The sequence below is a fragment of the Numenius arquata genome, chromosome 11 (assembly GCF_964106895.1).
Source record: "Numenius arquata chromosome 11, bNumArq3.hap1.1, whole genome shotgun sequence".
NCBI lineage: Eukaryota > Metazoa > Chordata > Aves > Charadriiformes > Scolopacidae > Numenius > Numenius arquata.
Window position 1 is genome coordinate 41,764,413 of NC_133586.1, and position 25,772 is coordinate 41,790,184.

Genomic DNA, 25,772 nt, shown 5'->3' on the forward strand with positions numbered 1-25,772 from the left:
TCAAAGCCAGTGTTAAATACACCCTGAGAAAGAAACTTCTTCACGAGTTCCAAATACACAAGCCCATTCAGAACTTGTAATTATCCCTGGGTATGGTCTTGCTTGTGTATGTTAAGGTGTTAATGAATTCTCTACTACTGAATGTTTAGAAGAAGGAAAAAAAAAAGGTAGCAGGGAAATCTGCAACCTTGCAAGAAAGAAGCAAAGCGAATGATATGTAGATATTATCAAAAAATAAAACTGATGCCAGAAGAAAACACAGAATTTCTGTTTGAATCGGAAGTCCACAAATATTTCTGGTGCTATGCAGCCATCAGAGTGGAGAAAAAAAGAGGGTGTAGAAGATGTTAACCTATGGGAAGGGAAACCTTGGCGTCCTGCACCTGGGGACAGGAAGGGGAACCAGTGCAATCTCAAGTTCACAGGCACATCTGCATTTTGCTGTAGCATCTCACATGAGGGAAATTGTTGGACCAAGCTTTGCAGAAACGTTTTAACACCCACTGGTACAAACACAGGTTTCAGCCAATATAAAACATAAAATGAAGACTCTTGAATACTTTTGGTGCTTACGTAAATTACAGTTTTATTCATTTAGCAGTTACTATGTCTACCTTTTACATTTCAGGTAGACAATAAATATAATAAATAACTTTTCTGTTCCCTCTTCTTGTTGAAGAGCTTTGGTTTTTTTAAAGCATTTTTAATTTTTTCTAAGATCTACGTTTATTGATTGCTTGATAGGTTCTCAGGATTTTATTCAGAAATTCCTTCACGTCTCCCTTGGTCTTGTACTGGCATTGCTTCCCACGTGCCAGGCTCTGTGAAGGAAGAAAGATTTTATAAAAAACCAAAGATATAGATGAAAAAGTTAAAATATACATTCTTTGGAGCTAAGCAGGGATTTCAAAAAGAATTCCTAAAGAACTGTTCCTTGAGCAGTGAGTGTAAGAATGGCTTTTCACGGTGACTAAGAAGGTGACAGCTGGGCTGTTTATATAGTCATATATCATATACTTATAGCTGAAGTAATTTAAAATAGGCTCTTTCAAGATGGGAAACAGGGCAGGTAGAGCAGCTTGAGAAGCTGGGTAAGACGAGGGTAATGTCCCTGCTCAGTGCCACAGTGTCACTCCAACAATATCCCCCTTTGCAAGTTTGACATGAGCTGAAGGAGCTCAAGACACTGCAGCACCAGCATCTTCTCCGTCTCACCGAATTACACAACAGGTTTACTCAGTAAGTAAATAAAGGACGTTTCACTGCCTCAGAAGACGCATCTGGGAATGCAGGAGTCTTCCCGAGCATCATCACAAGTTTGAAGATGCTGCAGATCATGGCAGAATTTCATGCCCAAGTGTCCTTGAAGAAACTGCAGCTGAGGTAGAATGAATTCTCCAGAAGAGAAGGTGGCTCTGCCTGCCTGTCCCCAGCCACGCTGCTTCTGCACATTTACTCTCTGGGTTTATATCATTACCATTTAGTGTAGAAACACATTTTGAGAAAGGAAAATAGAAAAACGATTCAAATAAAGCTCCCCTCCCAGAGATCTGTGTTCACAGGTCCTCGGGCTAAAGGGGTTTGGAGAAGGGAAGGGGCGCAGTGGGGCAGAACCCATCTCCCTGCTTCCTCTGCCAACTTTAATAGCTTTCCATTGCCTCGGGCATGTTGCAGCTATCATATCTGCATGTCTATAGAAAAATGAGGTTTTATATACTCATTTAAAATGTATAAAATGAGTATTTAAAACAAATTTGAAATTAACCCAACACTTAGCTACAAATATTTAAATTATAAGAAATCCTTTCTTTTTGTAGAAGATAGACCAAGATCTATAGAAAAATGAGAAAAGTCTTACTTCACAGAGGTTTCTGTCCCGTTGAACCTGGAAGGTCAGATTAAGCCGTTCAATTATTGCGCTTGAAGATAAGTTGGTTTTCAGCATGTGTTCAGTTCCTTCCAGAAAGCATGCCAGTTCGTGGCCAGGCTGTTAAGTGAAGAAGGCATTCGAAAAAATAGAATACATTTTGTGTCCTAAACATGGCAGCATGTCACAGTTAAATGGAATATATTTTGCATTTTATTGAAAACTGATACAAGAACTTTGGGGGGTTGTAAAACACCAAATCATCCCTGTCATATCTCTCAGAAAACCTCAAACCGTAGAAGTAACCTCTTTGAAGTATAGTTTCAGCTAATGCTGGGTTTCACCATATCTGAGGAGGCTTACAAACATGCAATGGGTTTTGGGTACACCTAGAGCTGAGTGTCTGAGGACGGACATCTCTGGCCCAGGTTCACTCACTATTTAGGCACCTAACCATGAAACAAGGTTTTGCGGAGATTCTCAGCTTAGGAACCTGTATCTTTTGGTATGTAAGTCAAGGCCACAGGGGACTTTTGCCTGACTCTGAGCTTGGTTCTGATTGCACCGATAATGGGAGGACTTCTTCCCTCCCCACTGCTATTCATCAAGCTCAGTTTTGCTGCTACTGGTGTATTAAAATCTCCCTCATAACTGAAAGCAAAAGTTGTATATGGAGAAAAAGTGAACAAACTGAAACTCAGTTAATACTGAACTTCTTTAACAGCTACGGTAGCTTAAAAAAATAGACTTACCTCAGCAATGGGAAGACATGAACATGACTGAAAATGAAAGGAGTGAGCATTAAAACCCAGCATCTCTAGCATTCAACACACAAGTTCATTTTTGTTTAGTTTCACGAGATTCACAAAAGCGATATACTCACACTGCCAGCTGTCTCCCTACACGGGCAACCTAGAGACCTTTCCTCCTGAAAGAATAACAAGCGAGAAATTAGTATTCATTATCATCTACTTTACAAGCATGCATTCTTACAGAATTAAGGTGCTAAACAGCCACTTACAAGTAGACGATTTGTATACCGGATAATTTCCCGGACACTGCAATTCTGTGCTTGCACAGAGAGCAGCAAACAAGAGAAGAGTATGTATGACAGCATGCTGGCATTCATGTGCAACTCAGTCTGATGGGTGACAGAAGAATAGGAGGACACTCCTTTTAATTGAGTCTTCACAAAATTCCCATTCTAATATGGAAAAACCCAATTATAAAACTGATACCAGGTGCCCACTATTTTTTCCCACTAGCATGGACAGCATTTTAGAGAAATCAAACGTGGAATTGAGTCACCTACTGCAGTGACTTTTCTTTAGTACTGCGGAAATTCACAAATGCTCCTCAGAAGTGATTAATTTGAACATTATGATATCACACCCCAACAGGAAACAATGGTTAAAAAATCTACGAAAGCATTTTTTTTCAGATGTGGGTTTTGTCTCCTGTGCTTATGTAAATTACGGTTCCATGAAAGCGAAGAGACAATAATGTTCAGCATTGCCCAAGTTCCTGAGAAAACACACAGCCAGGCTGCAAGCTGGCTTCCACCTGGATTCAGAGCAGGACCTTTCTCAAAGAAAGTTGGCAGCGCTGCAGGGCTCTGTTGAGCAGACAGACAAATGGCCAGAGTTGTGGAGCAGCGCCCGGAGAAGTTGTCACGCTGAATTATGGCTGCCCCATCAGGAGAGTGATCCCCGTGGTCCTCGAATCCCACCTCTGCCGAGTGCAGATAAGGATCGGACACTCAGAGTGCCAACACGGACTGCAATGTCACATCCCACCAGTCCCTTTTAAGCAGAAAGGAGTGGATGCAGAACTAGTTCTAGGTGACCAAAACGGTATTGGAAATTCTCTCAGATGGAGTCTCCAAATCAGGTTGAATATCTGCTAGAGCTTTCTGTGGCCCCAGAGACTTCCTTTTTTCAAGTTGCACACCTTGGGAAAGCAAGTGTAGCCCTTCAGGTCTCTTTTAGATCCCCAATGTTGACTTTTAAGCTTCCCTCCTGTTATGCCTTAAATCCTGTTATGCCTCAAAGGTCTTCTCCAAGAGCTTCAGCCTTCTGCTGGTCAGTCTGGCTGAAGGATGAGCGTGAAACTGGAAACTGTCCTGGAAAGAGAAAACATCAGGTTGCAATTTGCTGGTTTTTTACTCTGGCATTTGCCTACAGGCGAGGGATTCATCCAGCCGAGCGGGGATCTGCTGCCTGCCTGGGGAAGCGGAGGAGTTTCTGCCTGCTCCTCCTGCTCCTTCATCCCTCCTCCTGCCCCTGCATCTCTCCTCCTGCCCCTGCTCCTCCTGCCCCCGTGTCCCTGCCTGCACACCAAGCGCTGACTCTGGGTGGGAGCAGATGCTCCCTGCCTTTTCTTTGAAGTTCGTCCTTGGATGATTTAGTGTGGGAAGTGCATGTCCCAGTTGGCAGCTACAGCTTTCACGCAAGCCCTGGGGAATACCTAGAAAAAGCCAGAAGCCTTCCCTTGGCAAGCTAAAGCTGGCAGCAGGCTACGTTAGGATCCGCAGAGGCACAAAAGTGTATCGTGGGGAGGGATGGTGCTCACGAACTGGGCAGTGGCATCTTCCAAGGCTGTTAGAGAAGGGCTAAAATAATTGATTTGTGATCAAGAGCCTGTAATTCCCTGAAAAGCAGTAAAGAGGCTGCCAGGATGGGTAGGTCTCCCTTGAGGAAACAGCCTTTTGCTCAAGCAGAGCAATGGGCGCGCTGCGCTCTGTTTCTTCAGCCAGTAAAGCCCCACAGCAAGAACAAGAACAATTAGTTCAAAGCGTAAATCCCTGAAGGAAATAAATGATGCACAACATTTGTGGGATGCTCAGTTTCTCACATGGTTGAAAAAATATGATTTTACATGGTTTTAAAGGAAAGAATTCACAAGCATCTTTGATTTAGCCAAGGTTGTGCAAGGAATGTGTTGGTAACAAGCCGTGGGGACAGAGGGACAAGGGACAGGAGTCTTCAACTTCTTCAACAACTCCTTCTTGACAGCCAGGAGTTGCTACTGCTTCTTGTTTTTAAGGAAAATATGTTCATTAGAAATCCATTTTGCCCAGTAGCTGCTACACTCTTTCTTTACAAGGATTTTACAAAATCTGATAGACCTAGCAGTGTCTCTAGGGCCTCTTCGCCTTAGGAAGGATGTCTCAATGCAGCTGCCGTGCTCTGTAAGCGAAAGAAATTGATGGCAAAAATGGTATTTTTGTCACAAGTTGAAAATCAGAGTGGCAGAGCTTCCAGAGCTGCTCCGGGGCTGCTCCCCGAACCTGCGGTTCCTCCTCGCACTCTCTCTCTGCCAGCGGTGCCAGCGCTATCTCGTCATCTTTATATTTCTGTTTGATTGCTCAGTGAGAGCTGTCTCATGCTGTTGTTGCTCCAGGGCCAATAGGTCACCAGAAAAGCTGTATGCAATTTACGGTGAATCAGAAATTACCAAAAGTCAAATTGGCAGAGGAAGAACTTTCCATGTATCGGCTAGAGCAGTAGTGGATTGGGCACAGAAGTGAGTGGCACCAGTTTCGGCTTCTCTTTGGAGAGTTTAGGCTCTATTCCAGCATTTAGAGGCTGATTCTAAGACCATGGAAATTCATATTTGCTGCCATCCCAGCCAAAAGACCAGGTTTTTAATATAAACTTTCAACACTTAGTTTTGATATTTTAAAAGTCTTCATTTTGATGACCAGCTGTGGCAAAGTATTTTCAAAAATATGTTGTCATTTGTGTGTTAAATGCAATCTGCAGTTTATTTTTTGTCCTCATGTCTAGATATCTGATCTCCCTCTGTTCTGTTCCCTTAATCTCTCTTTAAGCAACACAGGCCAAAATGCAGGGAGGAAATAGAGGTTTTTTGACTGTAACTCAAAAAAGCTGAAAGAAATTCATAATAAATTCAGTAGCCACATTACAGCAGGTTGGAAGGTGACTGTGTGAGTCCACTTCCCTCCAAAATAACAAACCCACAAGCCTCAAAAGGCCAGTTGTCAAAGTGGGGAGCCACCAGTGCTAAGTTTGGTCTTTGGGAAGCTTGTTCTTCCCATTTAAGCTTTCTGGCTGGAAAAAATCAGAAACAAAGAACTGAAACTCAGGATTTTCAGGAAAAGTCACCAAGCTCAAAGGTCGTGGGTGCATTAGCCCGCAGAAACATCCCCTACATTGCCATTGGGAAACCTGCGCAGGGAAAGTCACGACGGTCAGCCTGGGACAGGACCATACATTAGCAGATGGTATATCCCCATCCTTCTCATCGCTTCCCTACATCCTAAAGGATTCTGTGGATGAGCAGGGTAAGGAAGGGGGCCAACACCAGGGCAGCACATCAGCTGGGTGTGCCAGGTTCCAGATCGCAACTCTTGAGTAACAGGATTGTAAGATTTCAGCCCAGAACAGGTATTTGGAAAAGGTGAAGACACAAAACTCCCCCAATATATTTCTGTGCTGTGTCACAGGCTGTTCCCTCTGGCTCCTCTGGGAATCCTCATCTCATGTCCTGTATATTTTTGCTTTATGTGTAAATAGCTTGGGACATATTCTCTTTCAATGCGCCTATTTTGATGAGAGGTTGATTGATCAAAAATACTGCACAAATGCCCAATTTCCAAACAACTCTTCTAGCCTGGCCAGTGTGAACCTTCAGATCTGAGTTCTCACAAGAGAATTTGCATCCCTCTGTAGTGTTTCCAAGAAACTCTGTATAGTTTGGGTTTTTTTAATGTAGAAAAAAGATTCCCTGTAGAAGACAAACACCAAGATAACATACCAGCTTGTTTTACATTTGCTGTGTACATCAATCAAGATGTGAGAGCTTGCAAAGACCACAAATGAAAAGATGCTACTGATAGTTTCATTTTCCACCTTTCTTTTAGATAAAGATGACATATGCTAGCGTAGAAATACAGGAAAATAGGGTCATTCTAATTCCTCCACAAAAGGGTAAACCATTGCATAGTAATAGCAAGATTGCCTATGACAGAAAGGTGTAAAATCCAGATGAACTCAGAGAACATTTCACATGTCAGCTCGAAGAGGGCAGTGGCACCTCCTGGCTCTGTTCTGTCCTAGCAGATGGACCATGGGACATGCCCAGACTCACATTAGCTTCTGTAGATAATGGAGCCCTCATTACTCTCAGAAGACTTTTAATTAATTTGAAACCATTTGAACTAACTAATCAAAACTAGTGGTGCTCAGGAGCTGTCAGATGGGGGAACACACCCGAGAGGAACCTTCAGAGCTGCAAGTCATCCTTATTTCATGCGATAATAGAGTCACCAGAGCTTTCCTGGGTTTTCTAACATGGGAGCCAAGCTTTCTATGCTGCAATGATATTTAGCAAGAGCTGAGGCATTGAAAAGCAAAAAGACCTGGCATTAACATGCCACCCACACTGGGCATTGCACGTATTGCAAGAGCATCTCACAACCTAGACCCTCCAGAAGTAAGCAGAGGAAAACAGGAATTGCCCACAAAGGTCACCAGTTCTCTTGTATTTTAAGGTTTTCCTGATGCCATTGCTCTCACTTCAGCATCCCCTTTTGTGGGCCTGACCACTTTCACACCAGGAAAGAAAACCATGGCAGAGCTGTCAGATCATAAGTCCACTCACCCTTCCTTGCTTGTCCTACTGCGAGATGCCCCTGGGTGCCGGAGGTCCCTCTCAGCACGGCATGCGGAGGAAGGTTGAACACATAGGACAGACAGACAGCACAACGCATTCACCGTGTGGCCGCGTTAGAGCCCTCCACCTGCCATACCTGCACTGTAGCTCTCTTTCCATGCTGAAAGCATTGACAAACCACCTGCAGACTGCTTGATGGAAACACAGCAATCACAATTTAATAACGAAATAAGCACGGATGTTGGTTCACACCTAGTTGCATGAGTAAGAACAGGCTGGCCCTCTTCCATAAGACTTGGCAGGATTTTCCATACTGTGAGTAAAGTAGGCTACGTTAGCACTAAAATGTTTGGAAACGTGGGGGAGTAGACCATGAGCTGGTCCAATCCATGCAGATGAGCTATGTAAGTCCTGGTGCTCATAGTGCAGGTGAGGCCATGGAGGTGCCATCGTGAAGCACCGAGTGCTGGCAGCAGAGCAATCTCAGCCTGTGCTTCCCCTGTTCTTGTTTCTCCAATTTTTTCTCCTTGTGTCCCAAGGTTACCCATTGCTTTCTCCATCACTCAAAAGAACCTTCTTATACTTTTCAGAGATTTGGAGATCTACAGTCCCGCAGCCTTGGTGTTTCACGTATATTAAGAAAGGATTTCTTGATGTTTTCAGCATTTTATATCTTACAGTAAGACCTCATGTGGGACCTCTGAGACCCCCTTAAAAAGATATTCTGCTGCATGTATGGCTCATAGCAGTTTGGTTTTTCCAGTAATATCTGACTGGAGCTGTCACAGGATCTACAGTTTAGGAAAACTGCTTTGAAAATCAGTGTAACTACTTAAATTTCCCCTCACTGCATGGCTTAATTCCCTTTGGAGCCCATCTCTGGCAAGATACTTTACATGCTACTTATCTACGTTGGCAGTGACCAGTCTGCACATCACTATAGGAACATATTTAGGCAGAAGGTGGCTGTAGAGAAAAGAAGCTGTTCTTCTGCAGTTTATATTCAATTTAGCAACCTGAACTTCCTCCCACTTCTCTCCTTGGATCTCACTATTTCTTCTGACTTTACACATTACCTTTTTCTTCACGGTACAAGACAGGCATTGGCCTTTTTGTCTTACATGAATGCAGTTGTCTAGGAGAGAAATCTCCACTGTATCAATCTCTGTGACAAAAGAAGGAACATCAGATAAACCAAGGAGATATAATATATCTCAATGTCTGCAAAGACGTCACTTACTCCTCTGTCTCAGAGTACAACAGAGAAAGAGAAACTGAGACGGGGACTGTGATCTCGCCCTCCCCTGAGGTGTGGACATGCCAGGCATGGACTCCCAAGGCGTGAGAAAATCTCAGCCTGGTCTGGAGCCATCAGAGGCAGGGCTTCAGCAGACACTAAAACCTCTGGGGATGGGCTCCTGCATGGGATGTCACCTGCACCCTGCCTGGGAAAAGGACTCAAGAGCATTATAGGTGCCCAGCAGCAGCAGGGATGCAGAAACATGGAGGTGAGGTGCCCCCACCCTTGCCCCCTGGCCGGAGGGCAGCCCCAGCCTGCTCTCTCCTCACACCTCATGGGCATCACGAAGCTTGTCCCAGCACCAAAGACTTTCCTCCAGGTCAGGGCTGTTGTCCGGAAAAGTAGGTTTTCACTGGGAAATTGGTTCCTGTTTTTTTAACTGGGGAAATAAGCTGCTGTTACTTTTTTTTCCTTCCATAGCACTACATAATGTGTAAACTGGGAAAAACAGCTACACAGCCAGCATCTCATTAAGTAATATGGGGTGTTGCAAGAGCTGGAACACCACCAGCAACATGAAAGTTGGGCAATTACAGACTCATGTGAGGCATGACAGGTCTGAGTATGCTTTCATATTCCAGGCAAGAAAAACATAGAAGTAGGTATCCTTGGTCCTTCCAGTCTCCCTTCTCATTTTTTATCAATTTCAGGATTTACTCCATTTATCTTAGAAATGTGGGGCTCTGTGAGCATCTGCGAACGAGCTGTCAAGTGGACGGCTTCTCACACTCCAGTGTGCGGGGTGCTGGGGAACGTGCCACTGATGGCAGGTCACTGCAGCCACAGCACTGGCAGAGGAGCAGATCCGTATCCTGAATTCCATTGACACGGGATTTTTCTTCTGTGTAATTCCGGGGCAAAACCACCAGCATATACAATGAGCGCCCTATATGAGGGATTTGAATCAGCTGTATGTATGGCTCTTTGCCTGCCAGGCAAGGCACTGTTCTAGACTCCCATCAGCAGGTCCCCAAAGAGGATCCCTTAGAGATCCTAATTTCTATCAGTGGAGAATGATATTATCTCTAAAAATTCATGCATTTGATACATCATAAAGAAAATCATTCACAAGACACAGACCTGTCAAGTCTCAGCACGCGTAAATTGAAATTGCCATCCCTCGTCTTTGAGACATGGGGCTGACGCCCCGTGGTGTCACTTGACCCCCCCACCAGACCTCTTTCCTTAGTGACACAGCCAGGCACTCCCTACATCAAAAGCAATACTAGATTATTTATCAGGCTCAGTGTGCAGTGATCTACTGTAATCCATCACAGTGATGGGTACAACTGTGCAATCAAGTGCTGTCCCTCAAACTCTGCTTGTCCCAACTCTGCTGTGCCTGACCCAGCATCAGCCCCATCTCCTGTCACCCTCCAAACCCTCATGCTCCAGCACGGAGTTGCTTTGCCTAGTTCATAGTTTGTCTATGGACGCTGACGGGTGACACACTGATTAACCAGTGCATCCAGGGCTTGTTTCCCTCCTGCTGGGTTTAGGAAGGCATTTGGGAGGGCAGGAGCACCCCAAAATCACCCACAGGCTGCCCGGCGAGGGGCTGTCCTGTTGGGAAGGGACCATGTGCTGGGCTGGCAGCAAAGGTGGGCTCGGGGTTGAACGGAGCAAGGCAGAAACAGATTGTCCGCCAGCTGCACCAAGCAGTGCAGCGAGCAGCACAGGGCAGTGCCCTGCCACGGGCGAGGATGCCATCATGTGGCCAAAGCCTTTTATTCACTTCCCACTTGCTTTGCTTATTTTTCATATTAAAAACTTTCTGCCCTCTGCTCCCTTTCAACGCTGGGTAGTCCGCAGCTCTCCCTGACAGCTCCTTCTGCCAGATGTGTGTTACACGAGAGTTTTTTCCCGAGTAAATCCCAGGCATCCTTCTCAAAATTAGTTTAATTGGATGAAGAATACCAGGAAAAATCACCAGGTGACTCCAACATGGGTCTCGGGACTTTATGCTCAGGGAGCACTGAAAACACTGGGCACTGTGAGGGCAGGATCATTCAGATACACAGCTCATTGCAAACCTCATCAGTTTAATTAATTCATGGTCCATTTTACATAATGCAATCAGATAAGCAACACCATTTATTTGCACTGAAAAAACAGTCTCCCCGAGTATTATCCCTGGAGACAGACGATATTACGCATCTAGAGAACATGTTTTACGTATATGCATTAAGATAGGTAACATGGAAAGGATGAATCCTTAAATGCAGCCAGCAACAAATACTTGTGTGAAGGCTCATCAATTTTATCCATGTTGTTTATCAAAACCAGCTCCTTGTGTTCTTGCCAAGCTCAAAGACATTGTAAGCCTCCTCGCCTGCAAGTCCTGAGATGAAGCAACACCCGCTGTTTCTCCCACTTTTTTAAGGCTGGTTTTGGGGGAAGCAACGCTTCTGTTTTTAATTCGGGCCCCAGCGAAGAGGAGCCCAGGGTTGGGGACCCCACTTCTGAGTCCTGCTCCAGACCTGAGGTTTTAGGCACTTTCTGCAGAGGTCTTCAAGGCTTGTCACCAATTCTTCCATTCATCCAAGGAAGAGGACATAGGAGTTTCTCTTTCCTTCTCCTCCTCTTATGGAGGAAAGCAGGGCAGCTGCTCCAGGTTGCCTTCAGAAACCTTTATTACTCGATGATCTCAAAGGTCCCTTCCAACCAAGAAGATTCTGTGATTCTGTGATAAAACTGCCATTGCTGTTTTTTTTCCCCAGAGCTGTTCTTTTCCAGAGGAATATGCAAGGAACTGTACATTTCTAAGAGGACAGTGTTGTACCAGACTGCTCCCCCATGCCCCATGTCCCTCTGCATGTGAGGCTGTTACTCCTCGACCTCTCCTGCCAGTGCCACCGGAGTCCTCCTGTCCCAGCAGAGCTGATTCTTCTTGGGTTTTGACATGAGAAGCTCCATGCTTAGAAAATAAAGCATGGAGACATTTAACAGCAATAATCATGGTGTAAAAGATCTTGGAATAATTGAAAGGCTGAGGTAGACCAAAGAGAGACCTGGGTCTGCCCCAGTCATCTCAGTGGGATTGCAGCAAAGAGCTGGAAGTCTGAAGCTGGCCCATGTGTTTTAGAGAACAGTATGCAATGAACTCTGTATCCCTTAAAGAGACGTCCTTTGGTGGTGGTCTCTCAAGGCTCCAAAGTGAGGTCTGCGGGATTTGGGAGTTGGCAAGTCAGACTGTCACATCAGGGAAATCAGAAGGTCTGACGAGATACCTCTAGCAGGTCCCTGGAGGGCTACACAAAGTGGGTTAGGTAAATTAGTAGGCAGCCATCTGTATTAAATGCAGACTTGTTCTATTGTTTTTCTGAAGAAAAAGAGCATCTTAGTCTCCGAATTTAACATCGTCCTGTTTCCCAATTTAATTTATACCTTGGGTAACTACTGAAGTTGTTAAAGCCCTTCACATTTTTCACGATAATGTGTTAAGTTGTGGCGAACTGGAGAGTTTTGTGATGTAAAATATGAATATCTGTTCATGCTTCTGGAGTCATCCATTTCTTTGATCCTGAAAGCAAGCTAGGATTTGGTGGGAATCCAGACCTTCCTACACAAAAAGCACCTGGGCACCCATCACAGCTCCTCCTTTCCTTGTTCACATAAAAGATGAGAATTATACGCGGTGTTACACAAAAGACACTCCCTTGGCTGGTGTCAGTTGGGCTGGTTTTGGGTATATCCCACTGGTGTGGGTGAGGGAAGTAGGTTTGTTCTCTTGGCTCAATGGGAAAAATGTCATCAGTGAAAAAGCCGAACATCAATGTGGGAATTATTAAGGTGCTCTTAGACAATAGAGTGAAAGATTTGACAAGAAAGTGGTCTTTGGATTTGATTGAGCTGGTGTAGTTTTTGGAGTCCTCCAGAGACTAAGTCCATGGCAGAAGAGAATGGAGATGCCATAGGTGCAGGAATGGGAGTCTTCTGTCAGAGCAGCTGAGCCTGCACCAACACCACACTGCTGATTTGGCTCAGGAAAGTAGGAGACTTTCAGGTCTTCTTGGCAACACTTTTGAAATAAGAAAGAAGGAGGTTTATAACATACTGCATAAAACAGCAGACTGTGAAGAATAATCTCGAGTATTTAACTGCTAAAAAGGTTTCTGTAATCAGGTATTTTTAATGCTGCTCCTTAATGCAACCCTAGGTTTACAAGGAAAAGAGTAAAACGCTGAGTTGATAGTCAAGACACTTTGAAAGGGCTTAATTTCAGGTCTGTGTGGATGGATCAAAGGAGGAAAGGATATTGTGCAGGGACTTTAGTGAAAGTGAGATTTCAAAGCTTATAAAATGGTAGAGAACATTCTCCTTTCAGATTTTCTTTTCTGATTCACGCTCATCAAAACAATCACAACAATCAGAATGGATTGTAATGAAATTCCAGGAGATCTGGAATGAAACCAAAATCCATCGGCACATCTATTGTCTGCTCCAGATCCCACAGACCTAAATTTGAGAAGTGCTTGATTATTCAGATGTAGGTACACATGTAAGTTATCTGACTTTCAGAGGATCTATACAATTGCAACTCCATTTGTTTCGAAGATTAGTTCTCTAATTTTAATAAAGCTGGAGGGTCTTTGTGCGCTGACCTGGAAGTTAAGGATTGGTCTCACTTTGGTCTCTTTTCATTGCTTTGAGGGAAAGTTCATAGCCAAGAAACATGGCTGAACTCATTGGGAATCCTCGCACTGCATTGACCGTGATGCCCCTAAAAAAGACCTGTTGGGGATGGAGAAAGGTTAGAGCATAGGAATATACTGGCTATTTTAAGAAGAAGAAGAAAACATTGAGCGAAGTCATGGTGGCATTCGGAAGAACCTACTCTTGCTTTGCTCAGGAGATACGCTCTCATTGCCAGTTTTTGCAGAATTCTGTGCTGGAGAACAGAACCGCAATGGCAAAAGTCACTGGTTTGGCACCATAGTGCTCCAGGCTCCCTATGGACCCCCTCTGTATATACCAGCAAGAGCTACAAGAGGTAGAGGGTAAAAAATGGCCTCATGCCACTGGTGTAGAGCAGAAAGCAAGAAACCTAGAACGTCTTCCAGTGTTGTCCTACCTAGCTACATACTTCTGTGTATGCTCCTCTGCATACGGGATTGTGCAAACCCCAGGGTACGAGAAGAAAGCTGTTGCTTTCACGGAGCAAATGCTCGGACTCCCAGGGCTGGGTCTATGGGTCCAGAAGACGTTTGGGAAGTGGGGAGGGAGCAGTGTGGCTGAGGCAGCCCAGCCCATGCTCACACTGTGCCGCAGGGACTATTCTGCGGCTTTCGCCTTTGAGCGTAGAAACAAATTCTCAATCAGCAGAAATCTAGACTTACTCTGTACCTTGCTGAGATCTAGCTCTTGCCACCAGCTTTGGGAAAAATATTTGATAGAAGCTGATATTTTCATATGTGGGCTCCTAAGGTCAAGCTTTGGTGCTCATACGTATCCCAGTGTTTTCTTTCATTAAGATAATAAATATTAATATATACAGCCAGACTTCCACATTCTGCTCAATATATATTCTTTGGAAAAATGCTGGCACTTCCAAGACCCTGCGTTTTTTAAGTGCTTGACAGAAAAGTGCTTTCTAGAAAGTGGAGAAGGGGCCCTTGTTGCTCCCCGCTCCTGACATTGGCTTGTTTCCTTTCGAAAAACCCCCTCATTACAAACACTGTTGCCTGGAATGTGCACAAATCACTCACCCTGGGGTAAGCCTACTTACAAAATGATGATTGCAGGGGGGTATCTCTGCTGGCCTGTTTCTCACAAAATCACTCCTTTAGCCACCCAGGCTAACCACGTGGTCACTAATCTAAACACCAGAAGTTCAGAATAGACATCAAAAGTAACATCAGCAAAGCAAGCCCCCTTCCAGGCTCTACGAAGGCAAAATTCCCACGGCTAGTGTAAGAAAGCCCACAAGATCTCGGCTCCAAAACCAAAAGCCCAGAGATTTAAATATCTAACCAGTATTTCCCCTGAAATCCTGAGCTTTGCTGAACACAAGCATATCTTGTCTCCAATAAATCCAGTGGATGGTGCTGACTTGTACCAGACAGAATCAAAACATCTTCACATTGTTTAGGGCAGAATTTGCAATGTGAAATTGCAGTATTGGGATATGTAGGATATTAATTGATTTTGTTAGGAAAGATAGAATTTTCTGGGAGGAAATTGAAATGTTTGCAATATCCATATAGTAACATAAGAGTGCCAAATTAAATAATAATGAAGATTTATGAAGAGAAGCCCAGAGGCATACATTTTTCTCATCAGAATGAAAACACCTGACTATGGAGAAAGAAGGCGGCTATATTTACATTTTTCTGTGTGCCAGGCAATTATTTTCAGCACTGCGAATGCTTTCCTTTTGTCCCAGAATGAAAACACCCAGACCTGGGTTTGCCATTTATCATCTCTGTGTTTCCTAACATATAAAACTATTTTCTTTATGAGAGAAGGATCTATCAGTCTTATCATCAACTGTTACTCAATCCTGTTGCTGGCTTTGGTCCAGGTGCCAGGCACGAGAGCGGAAAAACTGCAAGCAGCTCAGACATCAAACAAAAAAATTCAAGTGCCTGAACTAGTTGTTAATATTCAGGCAGGATAAGGAGGGTGGGGGGTGAGATGAGGACGGAGAAAGAAGGGAAAACGCATGGAAATTCCCTTTTTACTCATCCTGTGTTCTACTGTGTGCCAAATTGTAGAGCTTGGGGCATCCTGACCCTCCTCCGACCACCTTTAACATCTCTGCCGATCTCTCCTGGTGCCTGTGCTTCATATGAACGTGACTTTCTTCACTCAACAGCAAAAAACGAACCAGACATCAGGCTCCTGTGACAGCTGCCGTAACACAGTGGCACGTTGGCAAATATTTAAATCCCACCGCCTTGTGATTTTGCAGGTTATTTTTCTTTTTTTGTAACTTGTTACTTTCCCCTCAGAATGTGAAAATTAACACTTTGGAGCTAAAAGCCCACTTGATGTTTTGATGACAACTGAAATACAGATTTATATCAATATCAGAAGACGTGGTTTCTCGTAACCATGAGCTGGCAGAGCAATAAAGCTGCAAACCCTGGTTCTCTGCCATTCACGTTCAGCTGAGGCAAAGTTTGCAGGTGAAACAAATAACTTTTATTACACTAATAGACAAAGTCAGAAACAGGAGATAAGTATTTTTTGGCACACGGCCCTTCTTCAGGTTTGAAGCCAAAGCAATTCTGATTTAAGAGCGTTTTCAATCAGCTGTTTCTGGGTGGAAAATGAGGGTGAGCAGCACAAACCACAGCATCACTTCCACCAAAGTGTGGCCCAACGTGTGATTTTGGTGTCAATGGGAAACATTTGACCTCTGCATTTTGTCGAAGCAATCACAGAGGCAAGATTTTCGACCTCTAATTTATGACAAATCACATCCACAATTAAATGCACTTACATGAAGTGTTATTTTAAGTTAATTACACCAGCAGACCATGACCCCCAGTCATTCATTTTTTCAGTGCTGTGAGACGCGTTATTACTCTCACTATTATGGTTTAGAAAAAATCCACACTATAATTACCTAATGTCATTATTATAATTTAGCAGTAACTGGCTTTAGCTGTCTTTCAACCCTGCAAATAGGTTTGTTATAGCCATTGTATTTCCCAATTGAAAATTAAATACCTAATACCCAGATTTTACTTCAAATACCACTTACTTTTAGGCCCTCGTTCTGGTAGCTCTGCAAGATACAGTCAAGGGTCCCTTTGTACTTGTTTAAATAAACTCCATCTGCCTGAAGTCGACTTTTCACAACATCCATTGGAGTAGCAGTCCCCCAGGAAATGGCTCCTAGAAAAATGCAGAAGTATTTGAACAATTTCTTCTCTGTATTTCCTTGGCCGCAGGTCAGTGAACTCAGAAATTCATCTCTCATCTACCACATCATATCCATGGGCTTTTTATTCCAGGGCATCCACCCTGCTCAGGCACAGGAGCGGTATTTCAGGGAGCAAAGTTCCCTGTTTCCGGAAGCAGCAGTGAGATTTTGTGTGTTAATGCTGGTAATCAAATGCAGACAGCCCAGGAGGTGCTCCCCCAGGTGCAAATACATCTTCTGCCATGCTTCTGGTGGAGCATGGACACACTGTGGGAAGAGCCTGAGCTTCAGGGAGCTGCTGCTTGAGGGCAATTTGAAAAAAAAAAACAAACAACCTGGAGTCCTCAGATAATGCTGTTGAAAAGCAAAGTTGGAGCTGAGAATGCAAACAAGAGGCTGGTCCACCTCATGCAACCAGGATTAAACCCCACACAGCTGAGATACATCGTCACTCTTATAAAGAAGCTGTTTATTTACATTGATTAGCCTGCAGCTGAGTGGGATGTTTTGCCTCTCTGGAAAGGTCAGCATATGATCGTAATTCATGGCCCAGCTGGACACACAAGAGCTTGTTTGGACCTACGTGAGTGTTGGGGCATACTGGAGAAGCTGTTCAGATGGGCCAGGGCTCTGTTTATTTGCAGAAATGGAGAGGGTGTTTTGTAATCATTCCCTGAGCTAAGGATTGATCTGCATTTAGGGGGCTGCAATTGAGAAATGGCCAAGAAAAGGGGAGTGGGTGTAGAGGTGACCTTATGGCTGGAAGCATGGTCGGGGAATGCACTTGCCGGTCTTACTGGCAGGTGTATACAGGAAAAAAAGGAGGAGAAGATCAGTGAGAGTCAACTCTGCTTCTGGGTAGGGTGCACACCCTCCTGGGGGGCAGCCAACAGGTTGAAGTCCTCTTCTGGAGGCATCTTGGCTGCCGTATGTCACCAGCAATGCGATACACAGGCTGCCCTGAGACATCCAGGGAGATGAAGGTGCCGGCTGTTTTCCATCTCATTGACATTGAACCTGATGAAGATCTGATAACGTGACTTCAATAAAGTTTGTCAAGTCATAAAGCACAGCTGTGGTGCCAGGGGACCTGGCCCCAGGGGAGGAAGGTCGTTCAGCCCAATGTCTTCTCCTGGTGACCAGAAGGATGTGGTGGCCCCTGAGCCAGCCCTCCGGAACCTTCTTGTCCTTCTTTTGCCAGTGTTGTGGGGAAAAAAAAGGTGCTTACCTGCTATACCTCCTGCCAGCCAGATGGAGGAGGGACTAGGGGAAATGCATCCATCAGGGGTAATCCAGCCACAGAAAAATGTGTAAGGGATGAAATAGAGGCAGTACCCAGGAACATCCCTCAGAAGCATTGCTCCCACACCTCGGTATATTCCTGCTATCCCTTCTTTCTGTAGGACTGTCCTAAAGCAGTGAATTGGGCCTCGGTACGCAGGAAATTCAGGAACTGTGGGCTTCAGTTTAACGTTTCCTGCAAAAAAAAAATAAAATACAACAACTGTCATAATATCTATATTGCTACAAAACTTCTCTCAAAAGTCCATCGCTATCCAACAGAAATCACTGCCATCCATTTTCTTTTGCTGGGATCAAGATGTAGTAGGTGGGGAAAAAAGGTTTTTAGAAACAAGAATTAGGCCCATTTTTAAAAGACATTTAGGTACTTCAGGACAGATTTTTCTTAGATATATTGCATGCCTCCCAATGTGTGTCGAGTGAGATTTCCAAATGAATTTAAGGCCACGTGCCCAAATTTCATGGATTTTAACTACATCTGGTGCCAAACTGCATCTTTGAAAGCCCTGACATCTTCAGAGTCATCTTCAGGCCCTTCTGATGTAGAGGACCGAGCTGCTTTTGGAAAGGGCATTAGGTTGCTAAGCTGCATGGAGGCTTTTAAAAATGGACCTAATTGTATTTTATCAAAGCAATATAAAAATGTCAATATTCCACAGTTAACCACCACAGCTGTAATCATGAGAAAGGTGAAGTTTGTGAAACTGCTGAAATCCAAGCTGTTGAGCTCTGAAGCTGCACCGTCTCTTCCTTAGGCTGTGTATGGGCTCCAGTAGGGTTTCACAGAAACATAGAATGGTTTGGGTTGGAAGGCACCTTAAAGATCATCTGGTTCCAACCTCCTGCCCTGGGCAGGGACACCTCCCACCAGACCAGGTTGCTCAAAGCCTTGTCCAACCTGGCCTTAAACCCTTCTAGGGATGGGGCAGCCACAGCCTTTCTGGGCAACCTGTTCCACTCGAGCAGAAGCAGCTCCTTTTGCCTGCAGCTTCTGAAGAGGTTACAGCTGCCCACTGCCATCCTGCTGGTGTCCCCTCCTGACCTGTCTTGCCTGCGTCTGGGTACCTGGAATCCTTCTCTGAGTATGCCAGCAGTTTTCAAACGTACATCTGAAATTTTAGGGGTTTATGGGCAAATATATGTGGGATTGAGAGTGTGCAGCAGTAGATGGGGACCTGGCTTTACCGCTGGCAGCCGTGGTGCTGCTGGTCCAGGGGATCTCCAAGGGATCTGACAGCCCAGGGACTCAATGTTCCTGCCCCATGGCTGGGTGAGGAAGGTGGCTCCTGCGGCTCCTGGTCCTAAGCAGACCTGCCCCTGTGTTTATTATAGATCCCAATCGGCTGGAAATGCCAGCAGAGATCCGATCAATGCCACTAACTAAAAAAAACCCTCGAGCTGCACAGGATGAGGTCCATCTGAGGCTGAAGGAAGCACCTTCAGCTCAAATCATGGTGGCACAAAGCAGCAGAGCGCTGGGCCTGGAACCAAAATTGTCCTAAAGTTCTCAGTAAAACACCCAGAACTGGCAGAGAAAGGAAAAAGAAACTCTTGCTTCCTACCTTCGATATATGGCTGTGTTTGCATCTGCAGCCTTATCTTCACCAGGTCCACGGGAGTGCCGATGCCCACAGAGATGAACCCTGCCACCATGCTGGCCAGAGCCACGTCGGCCAGCGCCGGCTCACGGGCCGGGTCTCCGTGGCGGAGCTGGCTGAGGAGCCGCTGCGTGTTGCTGAAGACACCAAACACCACGGAGCTGTAGACGGCGATGCTGGCCAGCGGGAAGGACATGCCTTTGAAGAAGCCGGCCACCTACCCAGGGAAGGGAGCAGGAGTTAAGAGAGCGAACAGGACTGAGCAGCATAAACCCCAACTTGTCTATCGGGCCAGAAATGTAAATCCAAGTGGAAGGTATTTCCTGGAACCAACCATTTTCACGTGGTAATTAATTCATAGTGCTAAAGACTTGTAAAGATTGTGCAGAATAGGGGACATAGTGAAAGCACAGGAACACCCATAAAAGTCCCTTTTATGGCCAGCTTCTGGCCTGGCGTCACCAAAGTCAGCAAAATACCTCTGGTTGAGGTATTTTTTGCCAGCAGGTATGGGCAAACCAGCCCCTGTGGATGTAACACTCTGACCCATGCGGGGACGTGGGCAGTGTCATTTATTCCTCCCGCCAGGGATCTGTCTTTTCCTTCTAGGAGTAACCAAGAGAGTTGCCTTAGAGTTAAGCAAGAGAATGCTGTAGGGATTTGCAGGCTCAATTGCACCAGCTTTATCGATCTCCATGTAACTCCTGGTGTCAACAGTGATTTTGTACAAACGCTTTATGTATTTATCTATTTATTTGCATTTTCTACCTGCACATTTTAAGTAAGATAAAGTACTTACAGACTCATTTCTGTACACGGTGAGAACACAGTTGAGTGTGTTTCCATACCCTTGTCCAGCTTGCAAACGAGTCTGCAAAAGACATTCAGAAAATGCAGTTAAAATCTAATGCTTCCAGCCCAGTGAAAGCTCACGCTACATAAACAATGTGTACTTTGCTTTGAGAACGAATCCTTCCTTAGTTGTAAAGAAAACAGAGCAATAAAAGAAGATATATGTGCATCTACTCCCCCTTGAACTTTGCCAGAAGCAGGGCTAAACGTGATCTCAGGGGTCTGAAGCTTTCTGCAACATCTGGAATCAATGATTGCCAAATTGCTCTCGAGTCCAGACCAGCTACCCTGGCCCGGCCGACTGCTGGTGTGCAGTCCTGTCATTGGCAAGGTCCTGATTTACGTGGAAATTGGAGAGTGATGTGGTCTCCTCCATCTGGGGACTCTCAATGAGCTCCCCTGGGAAGCTTCCAGGGCCCTTCCCATCCTAGGCTGATTTTAAGACATGGAAATACTAAATGGAGCCAAAATAATTCAGAAATTCTCCGTGCTTCATTTGAAAATACATTTTTACATCATGTCCAACAAAGACATTTTGTTTCTGGAAAGCAGTGTTATATGCCTTCCAAAAAGTGCCTCCAACAGCTGTAAGAAATGGCGTGTAAATCAGGACAAAGTCTGTATGATTCAACATGCTTTCGCCCTTCTCACAGAGATATATATATATATATATATATACACACACACATGCACACATATAGTTAGATCATCTTTCATTCAAGCTGCTGACAAGTTTGCAATAAAAAAATCCTAACAAGTGATGCATTTCTTGGGCTTAGAGGTGTGTGAGGAAATGGAAACCCTGTTTGGTTTGCAGGATCTGGAGCTTCAGCATTTAATCTTGGCTGAGGCCAGAGCTCTTTTTTTTTAATAGGAGGACACTCACATGTGCTCTATCGGGGATGTGTTTAGGGGATGGGGCCAGCATTTCTGGTCATCTCCATCAGCATTGCTGCTAGCAGAAATGACAGAATGAAGCCTGGAGGGACGGTGCCCAGTCCCCTCCAGCAGCTCAGTCCCAACTTACACCAAGGTGAAGGAGGAACTTTATTTGGGAATTTAAAGCCCAAAGGAGTTGAGTGTTCTCCGGAGTTCATGCCTGGGGAGAGTTTTTGGACAGCAAACAGCAGGTAGAATGACACAATCACTTGGCCCAGAGCCCTGCAAGAGCCTCCCCCCTTGGGGTGCCACAGGGGGACCCTGGCTGGGGAGAGAAAAGGACCGAAGCCCGGGCTCACCCTTCACCTCAGGGCTTCTCTGTCCAGCCGTCTGTCCACACTGAGCCCCGAGCACCTCTCCACGCCTGGCCAGAGGCCACGGGGAGGGCGGCAGTGAAAGCAAACTATTTACTGAGCCCTTATAAACAAGCTGGTACATGAAGATGCCAGCTACAGCTCACGCAGGGCACGTTGTGCAACGTGGGGGCCGTGGGTGCAGACCTGTGCGTGCCGTGACTCACACCGGGGGTAGCAGGGATGGGGTGGGGACACTGGCTGCACCCCAGGACAGGGTGACCCCTGTGCACAGCCCTGCGTTCCCTCCTGGCTTCATTCGCACCCTCAGTCAGACATTTCCATTTTACCTCCATGGGCTTGTTTTTTTTTCTTTTACACAGTAACCAGGTATTCAGAAGTTCAAGTTGTTAAATTTTTTGAGTTAACCGAGTGTCCTCACAAGCTGCTCCTCGCACACATGCCCCTTAGCTACGCTGTTAACACCCAGCGCTGAAACCCCTGCTGCCGTCTCTGTCAAAGTCAGCTGATGGCAGTATGGATATTCCTTGGGAAACTTTTCCTTTCTGTTAGGTTTTAATTAGACAGGGCCTTTGGGCGACACCCAGAAACTGAAGAAAGTCCTGGGGAAATGAATGCAATATGGAGGATTAAACATGAGTAAATGTAAAAACTATTTACAGTGGAAAAACAGCTGCTTGGGTTTGAGGGAAGCTGTGACGCTGGGAAGGGGCCAGCTGAAGGAGAAGGCCTGCTTGATGGGAACCATGGTGCGGTTACCACAGACCCCATCCAACCTTTCGTCCGGTCTTGACCTCTCCTCCAGGTGGGGAATGACCCCCCCATCCCCTGGAGGCTGCGAATGCCATTGAGCTGCCCCTTTTCTAGCTTAGTGCTGTGTAAAAACTCTCCTTTCCACTTCCACTAAATTTGGAAAGATAACAAGGCTGCCTACTTGGTATTCCCAGGCCATGTCCAAAGCCAAGGGCAGGAGAGGGGTCAGCCTGACAGTCGTCTTTATAAGCACTGAAGGATGGGCTCGCTCTTTCTTGGCAGCCAGAAGCTCGATGCTTCCCAGGAGGATCCTCTCTCAGTTGTCGCCAAAATCCCCCAAAATCTGGCAGTGACACCCTGACGGCCAGCCCAAGATGGGGATTGCCTTGGCAACCCCGGGCAGAGCCTGCCTGCGCTGCCCGTGCCCTGGCAGGCCATCTCCTCATCCCAGGAGAGCCGGCTGCGTGGAAGGGGATGGCTGCTTGGAAGGGGAAGGGATGTGGCGTGGGCAGCGCTGGCCCCTGCCTCCTCCCCATCGCCCTCCAAGGGTCTCTAAGGTGCAAAGAGGACCACTGGCTCTGGGCTTTGTCTCATCTGACCAGTCCCACCTGGTGCCAGCCACGAGGTTTGAACCAGATGAGAGCACATGGGCAGAGCAGCTGAAGCAAATGAAAGCTGGGCAGAGATGCCGATCACGCTGTGCAAAAGGAGAAAGGAAAAATAAGAGGATCTTCCTCTATATCTCTGCATCAGTGGGGATGGTCAACTGGCTTGGGTCAGGCCGTATCGCTGCGTGCATGGGCTTGTCTGCATCATGCTGGCAAATATCTTCTTACATCTCTAAATCCTTCCCTCTGTGGAATAATTGTCTACGGAGGAATAGTAAATACTGTGTCTCAGCCCTGGGCTAACAATTCCAGCACTCTGCCCTCCCAGCATTTGCCAACAGTATGAAAACACATAAAAATGTGCCTGCAGCAAAACAAATACAGTTCCCGCATTGCCCTTTGAATACTTCTCTGTGGCAAAGTTCAATAAAACATTGGCAGAACTGTTGGATAAATCACACAATTAAGTAGGGCCAGGTTTAATTTTCAGCGTTAATCCTCACCGGAGGAACTCACACGTATCAGCCAGTTCTTTTAGTTTCTCGTTCACAATGAGCATTGGAGAAGAGCAAAGGCTAAAGTCTACTAAAACATTTCTACCCGGGCTAAATTCCCCCGTGGGGTGGTGAGGAAAGTGAAGGTCTTTTGAAGCGTCATCTCGAGAGAAGCCACCTCCCCGTCGGTGGGGTTTTGGGTGGTGACGTGAGAGCACGGTTCAAAGTGTTTTACCTTGATGGTGTCCAGGGGGTGGCCCACAACCACGCTGGCGGCTCCTGGGGGTGAAAGCAAAGTATTACACAAACCATTGAAGAAGCTTTAGCGACAGGACAGGAAGCGATGGGTTTATAAGGGAGGAGGAGAGATTTCCATGGGAGCAGCCATACTGGGCCAGAGCAACGGCCAGCACACTGGCTCTGACACCAGGCAAAAGCTGGGCAGAAACACTTGCATATCTTCTCCCGGATACTCTCCTGGACTCCATCAACTTTATATCTCAAAGGCATCCAAGCTAGACGAGGAAGTGGTGGATTTATATGTCCTGTCCATGAACAACCTCCTTCACACTCTTGTAAGCTCATGCAAATATTTAGCCTTAAAACGGTGAGATTCAGGTTAGACACAAGGAAATGCTTTCTCCTGGCTTGGATAACAACGCGCTAGAGCCAACTGCTGATGGGGACTGTGAACCCCATCCTTCTCTGTTTTAAGAGAAGTTTATAGAGACACCCATCAGGGATGATTCAGATAAAGAGGAACCTGCTCTTTGTTGATCTCTACAGTCCCATGCAGCCTCATTCCCCATGGCTCTCTGGAGAAACTGGCCCATTCCCCCAGGCTGTCCTGCCTCCCTTCCCATGCCATTCATTGCCAGTAGCCCCCATGGCAGGACGGAGCACAGCTTGGTTTCCCCCTTCTCTGGGAGGACAGAGCAACCCCTGTGCCGTGGCCAGAACACGGTTTTGTGTGCTTGTAGCAGACAACGCACTGCTGGTGTTTTTCAGGGTGTTTGTGGAGATGGAGGGTAGTTTGTGCTGCTTCCACATCTGCAAGTCTCCGTGCAAACCAGCGTCCCCAAGTGCTTTAGAGACTACATGAAATTTCTCACTTGTGGATTAGGACTGAAAAGAGCATCACGTCCTTGGTCAGCACATTATGACTTTACTCAAAAATGTATTATAAAATGACCCCTCTCCTCCTGGACCTTAACCTGAGACCCCCTGTGGGTCTAGCGCTGTGCATGAAAACTGGGTGCTGCCACCCACACTGGTGGCTGTTCACCACCCCCGCCGTGTCCTGTCCCACTCCTGGGGGTGTGCGGCAACAGCACAGAAGGATGCGGGGCAGACGGCGTGCTGCAGCCTCCGCGGGCTGCAAAGATCCAAAAATCTCACCCGTAACCTTTTGGCAGAGGTTCTGGGGGTTGTTTTCGAGTCAGCTAACCTGTTAACCTCATCTGGCCGGTCGGGATCCGCGAACCATCGCACATCCATATCCCCAGCCTGGTAGCCCGGGCAGAGCTCTGGTCTGCGGTGGCCAGTGCTGCGACATCCCCTTTACCCGTCCCGGGAGGCGGGCAGCTCAGCCGTGCCCCTTTGGCAGCTGTTAAACCCGGGGGGGACTTTAGCGTTTCCCTTTCCTTTCTGCTATCTGTGTTCCCGCTGTTTGCGGTCAGCGTTTTCAGGGGGCGGATCAATACCCCTCTCCGCCGGCATCGCCGCCCTGTCTGCCCTATCGGGGTCAACGCCTCCCCACCCCCGGGGGTGTGTGCGGCTGGGGGACCCCGGCTTGGCTGCTGCGAGCCCCGGCCGCTCGCCTGCGAGCCCGGCGGTGCTTCCAGCCGGGAGGACAAGGGTGCGGAGAGCCGGCGGGGGGCCGGGAGTGCGGGGGGTGACTCCGGCAGACACCCCCCCCCCCCCCCCCCCCCACGCCCCCTTTCCCTGGGCGCACAGCAGCATCACCCCTACCGAGGCTTAAATTTTAAGTATCCCGCCCTTGGAAATGGGATTAAACCGCGCTTCGCAGCCCAAGCAAAGCAAACGGGGCATCCGCCGGTACGAGCGCGCCGGTCGGCGGCACGGACCGTAGGTGACACGGGAGGGTTTTATTCCCACGCACGCTGCTGTCCCTGTCCCCCTCCCCGCCATCCCTCCCCCCCCCCCCCCGAGCCCACCGCACCACTTACCGCCCACCCAGCCCGCCGCGAAGTCCTGCAGCTGGAAGCTGCCCAT

At 46.6% G+C, this 25,772-nt stretch overlaps 1 protein-coding gene across 3 annotated transcripts; it reads right to left on the bottom strand.

The window, feature by feature from the left end:
• Nucleotides 1-713: 713 nt before the first annotated feature.
• SLC25A48 (solute carrier family 25 member 48) lies at nucleotides 714-25,772 on the bottom strand. Of its 3 annotated transcripts, XM_074156239.1 has the most exons (10): nucleotides 25,727-25,772; nucleotides 23,773-23,816; nucleotides 20,377-20,448; nucleotides 19,542-19,794; nucleotides 17,906-18,154; nucleotides 16,516-16,649; nucleotides 2,751-2,795; nucleotides 2,620-2,646; nucleotides 1,859-1,987; nucleotides 714-821 (listed from the first exon to the last, which is right to left on the bottom strand). In XM_074156239.1, the coding sequence occupies exons 1-10, from the start codon at nucleotides 25,770-25,772 to the stop codon at nucleotides 714-716; spliced, it is 1,107 nt and encodes a 368-aa protein (XP_074012340.1). The 3 variants fall into 3 exon arrangements, with proteins under 3 accessions (XP_074012340.1, XP_074012341.1, XP_074012342.1); XM_074156240.1 differs by lacking the exons at nucleotides 714-821; nucleotides 1,859-1,987; nucleotides 2,620-2,646; nucleotides 2,751-2,795 and adding an exon at nucleotides 13,416-13,538; XM_074156241.1 differs by lacking the exons at nucleotides 714-821; nucleotides 1,859-1,987; nucleotides 2,620-2,646; ... (1 more) ...; nucleotides 23,773-23,816; nucleotides 25,727-25,772 and adding exons at nucleotides 13,416-13,538; nucleotides 22,617-22,625.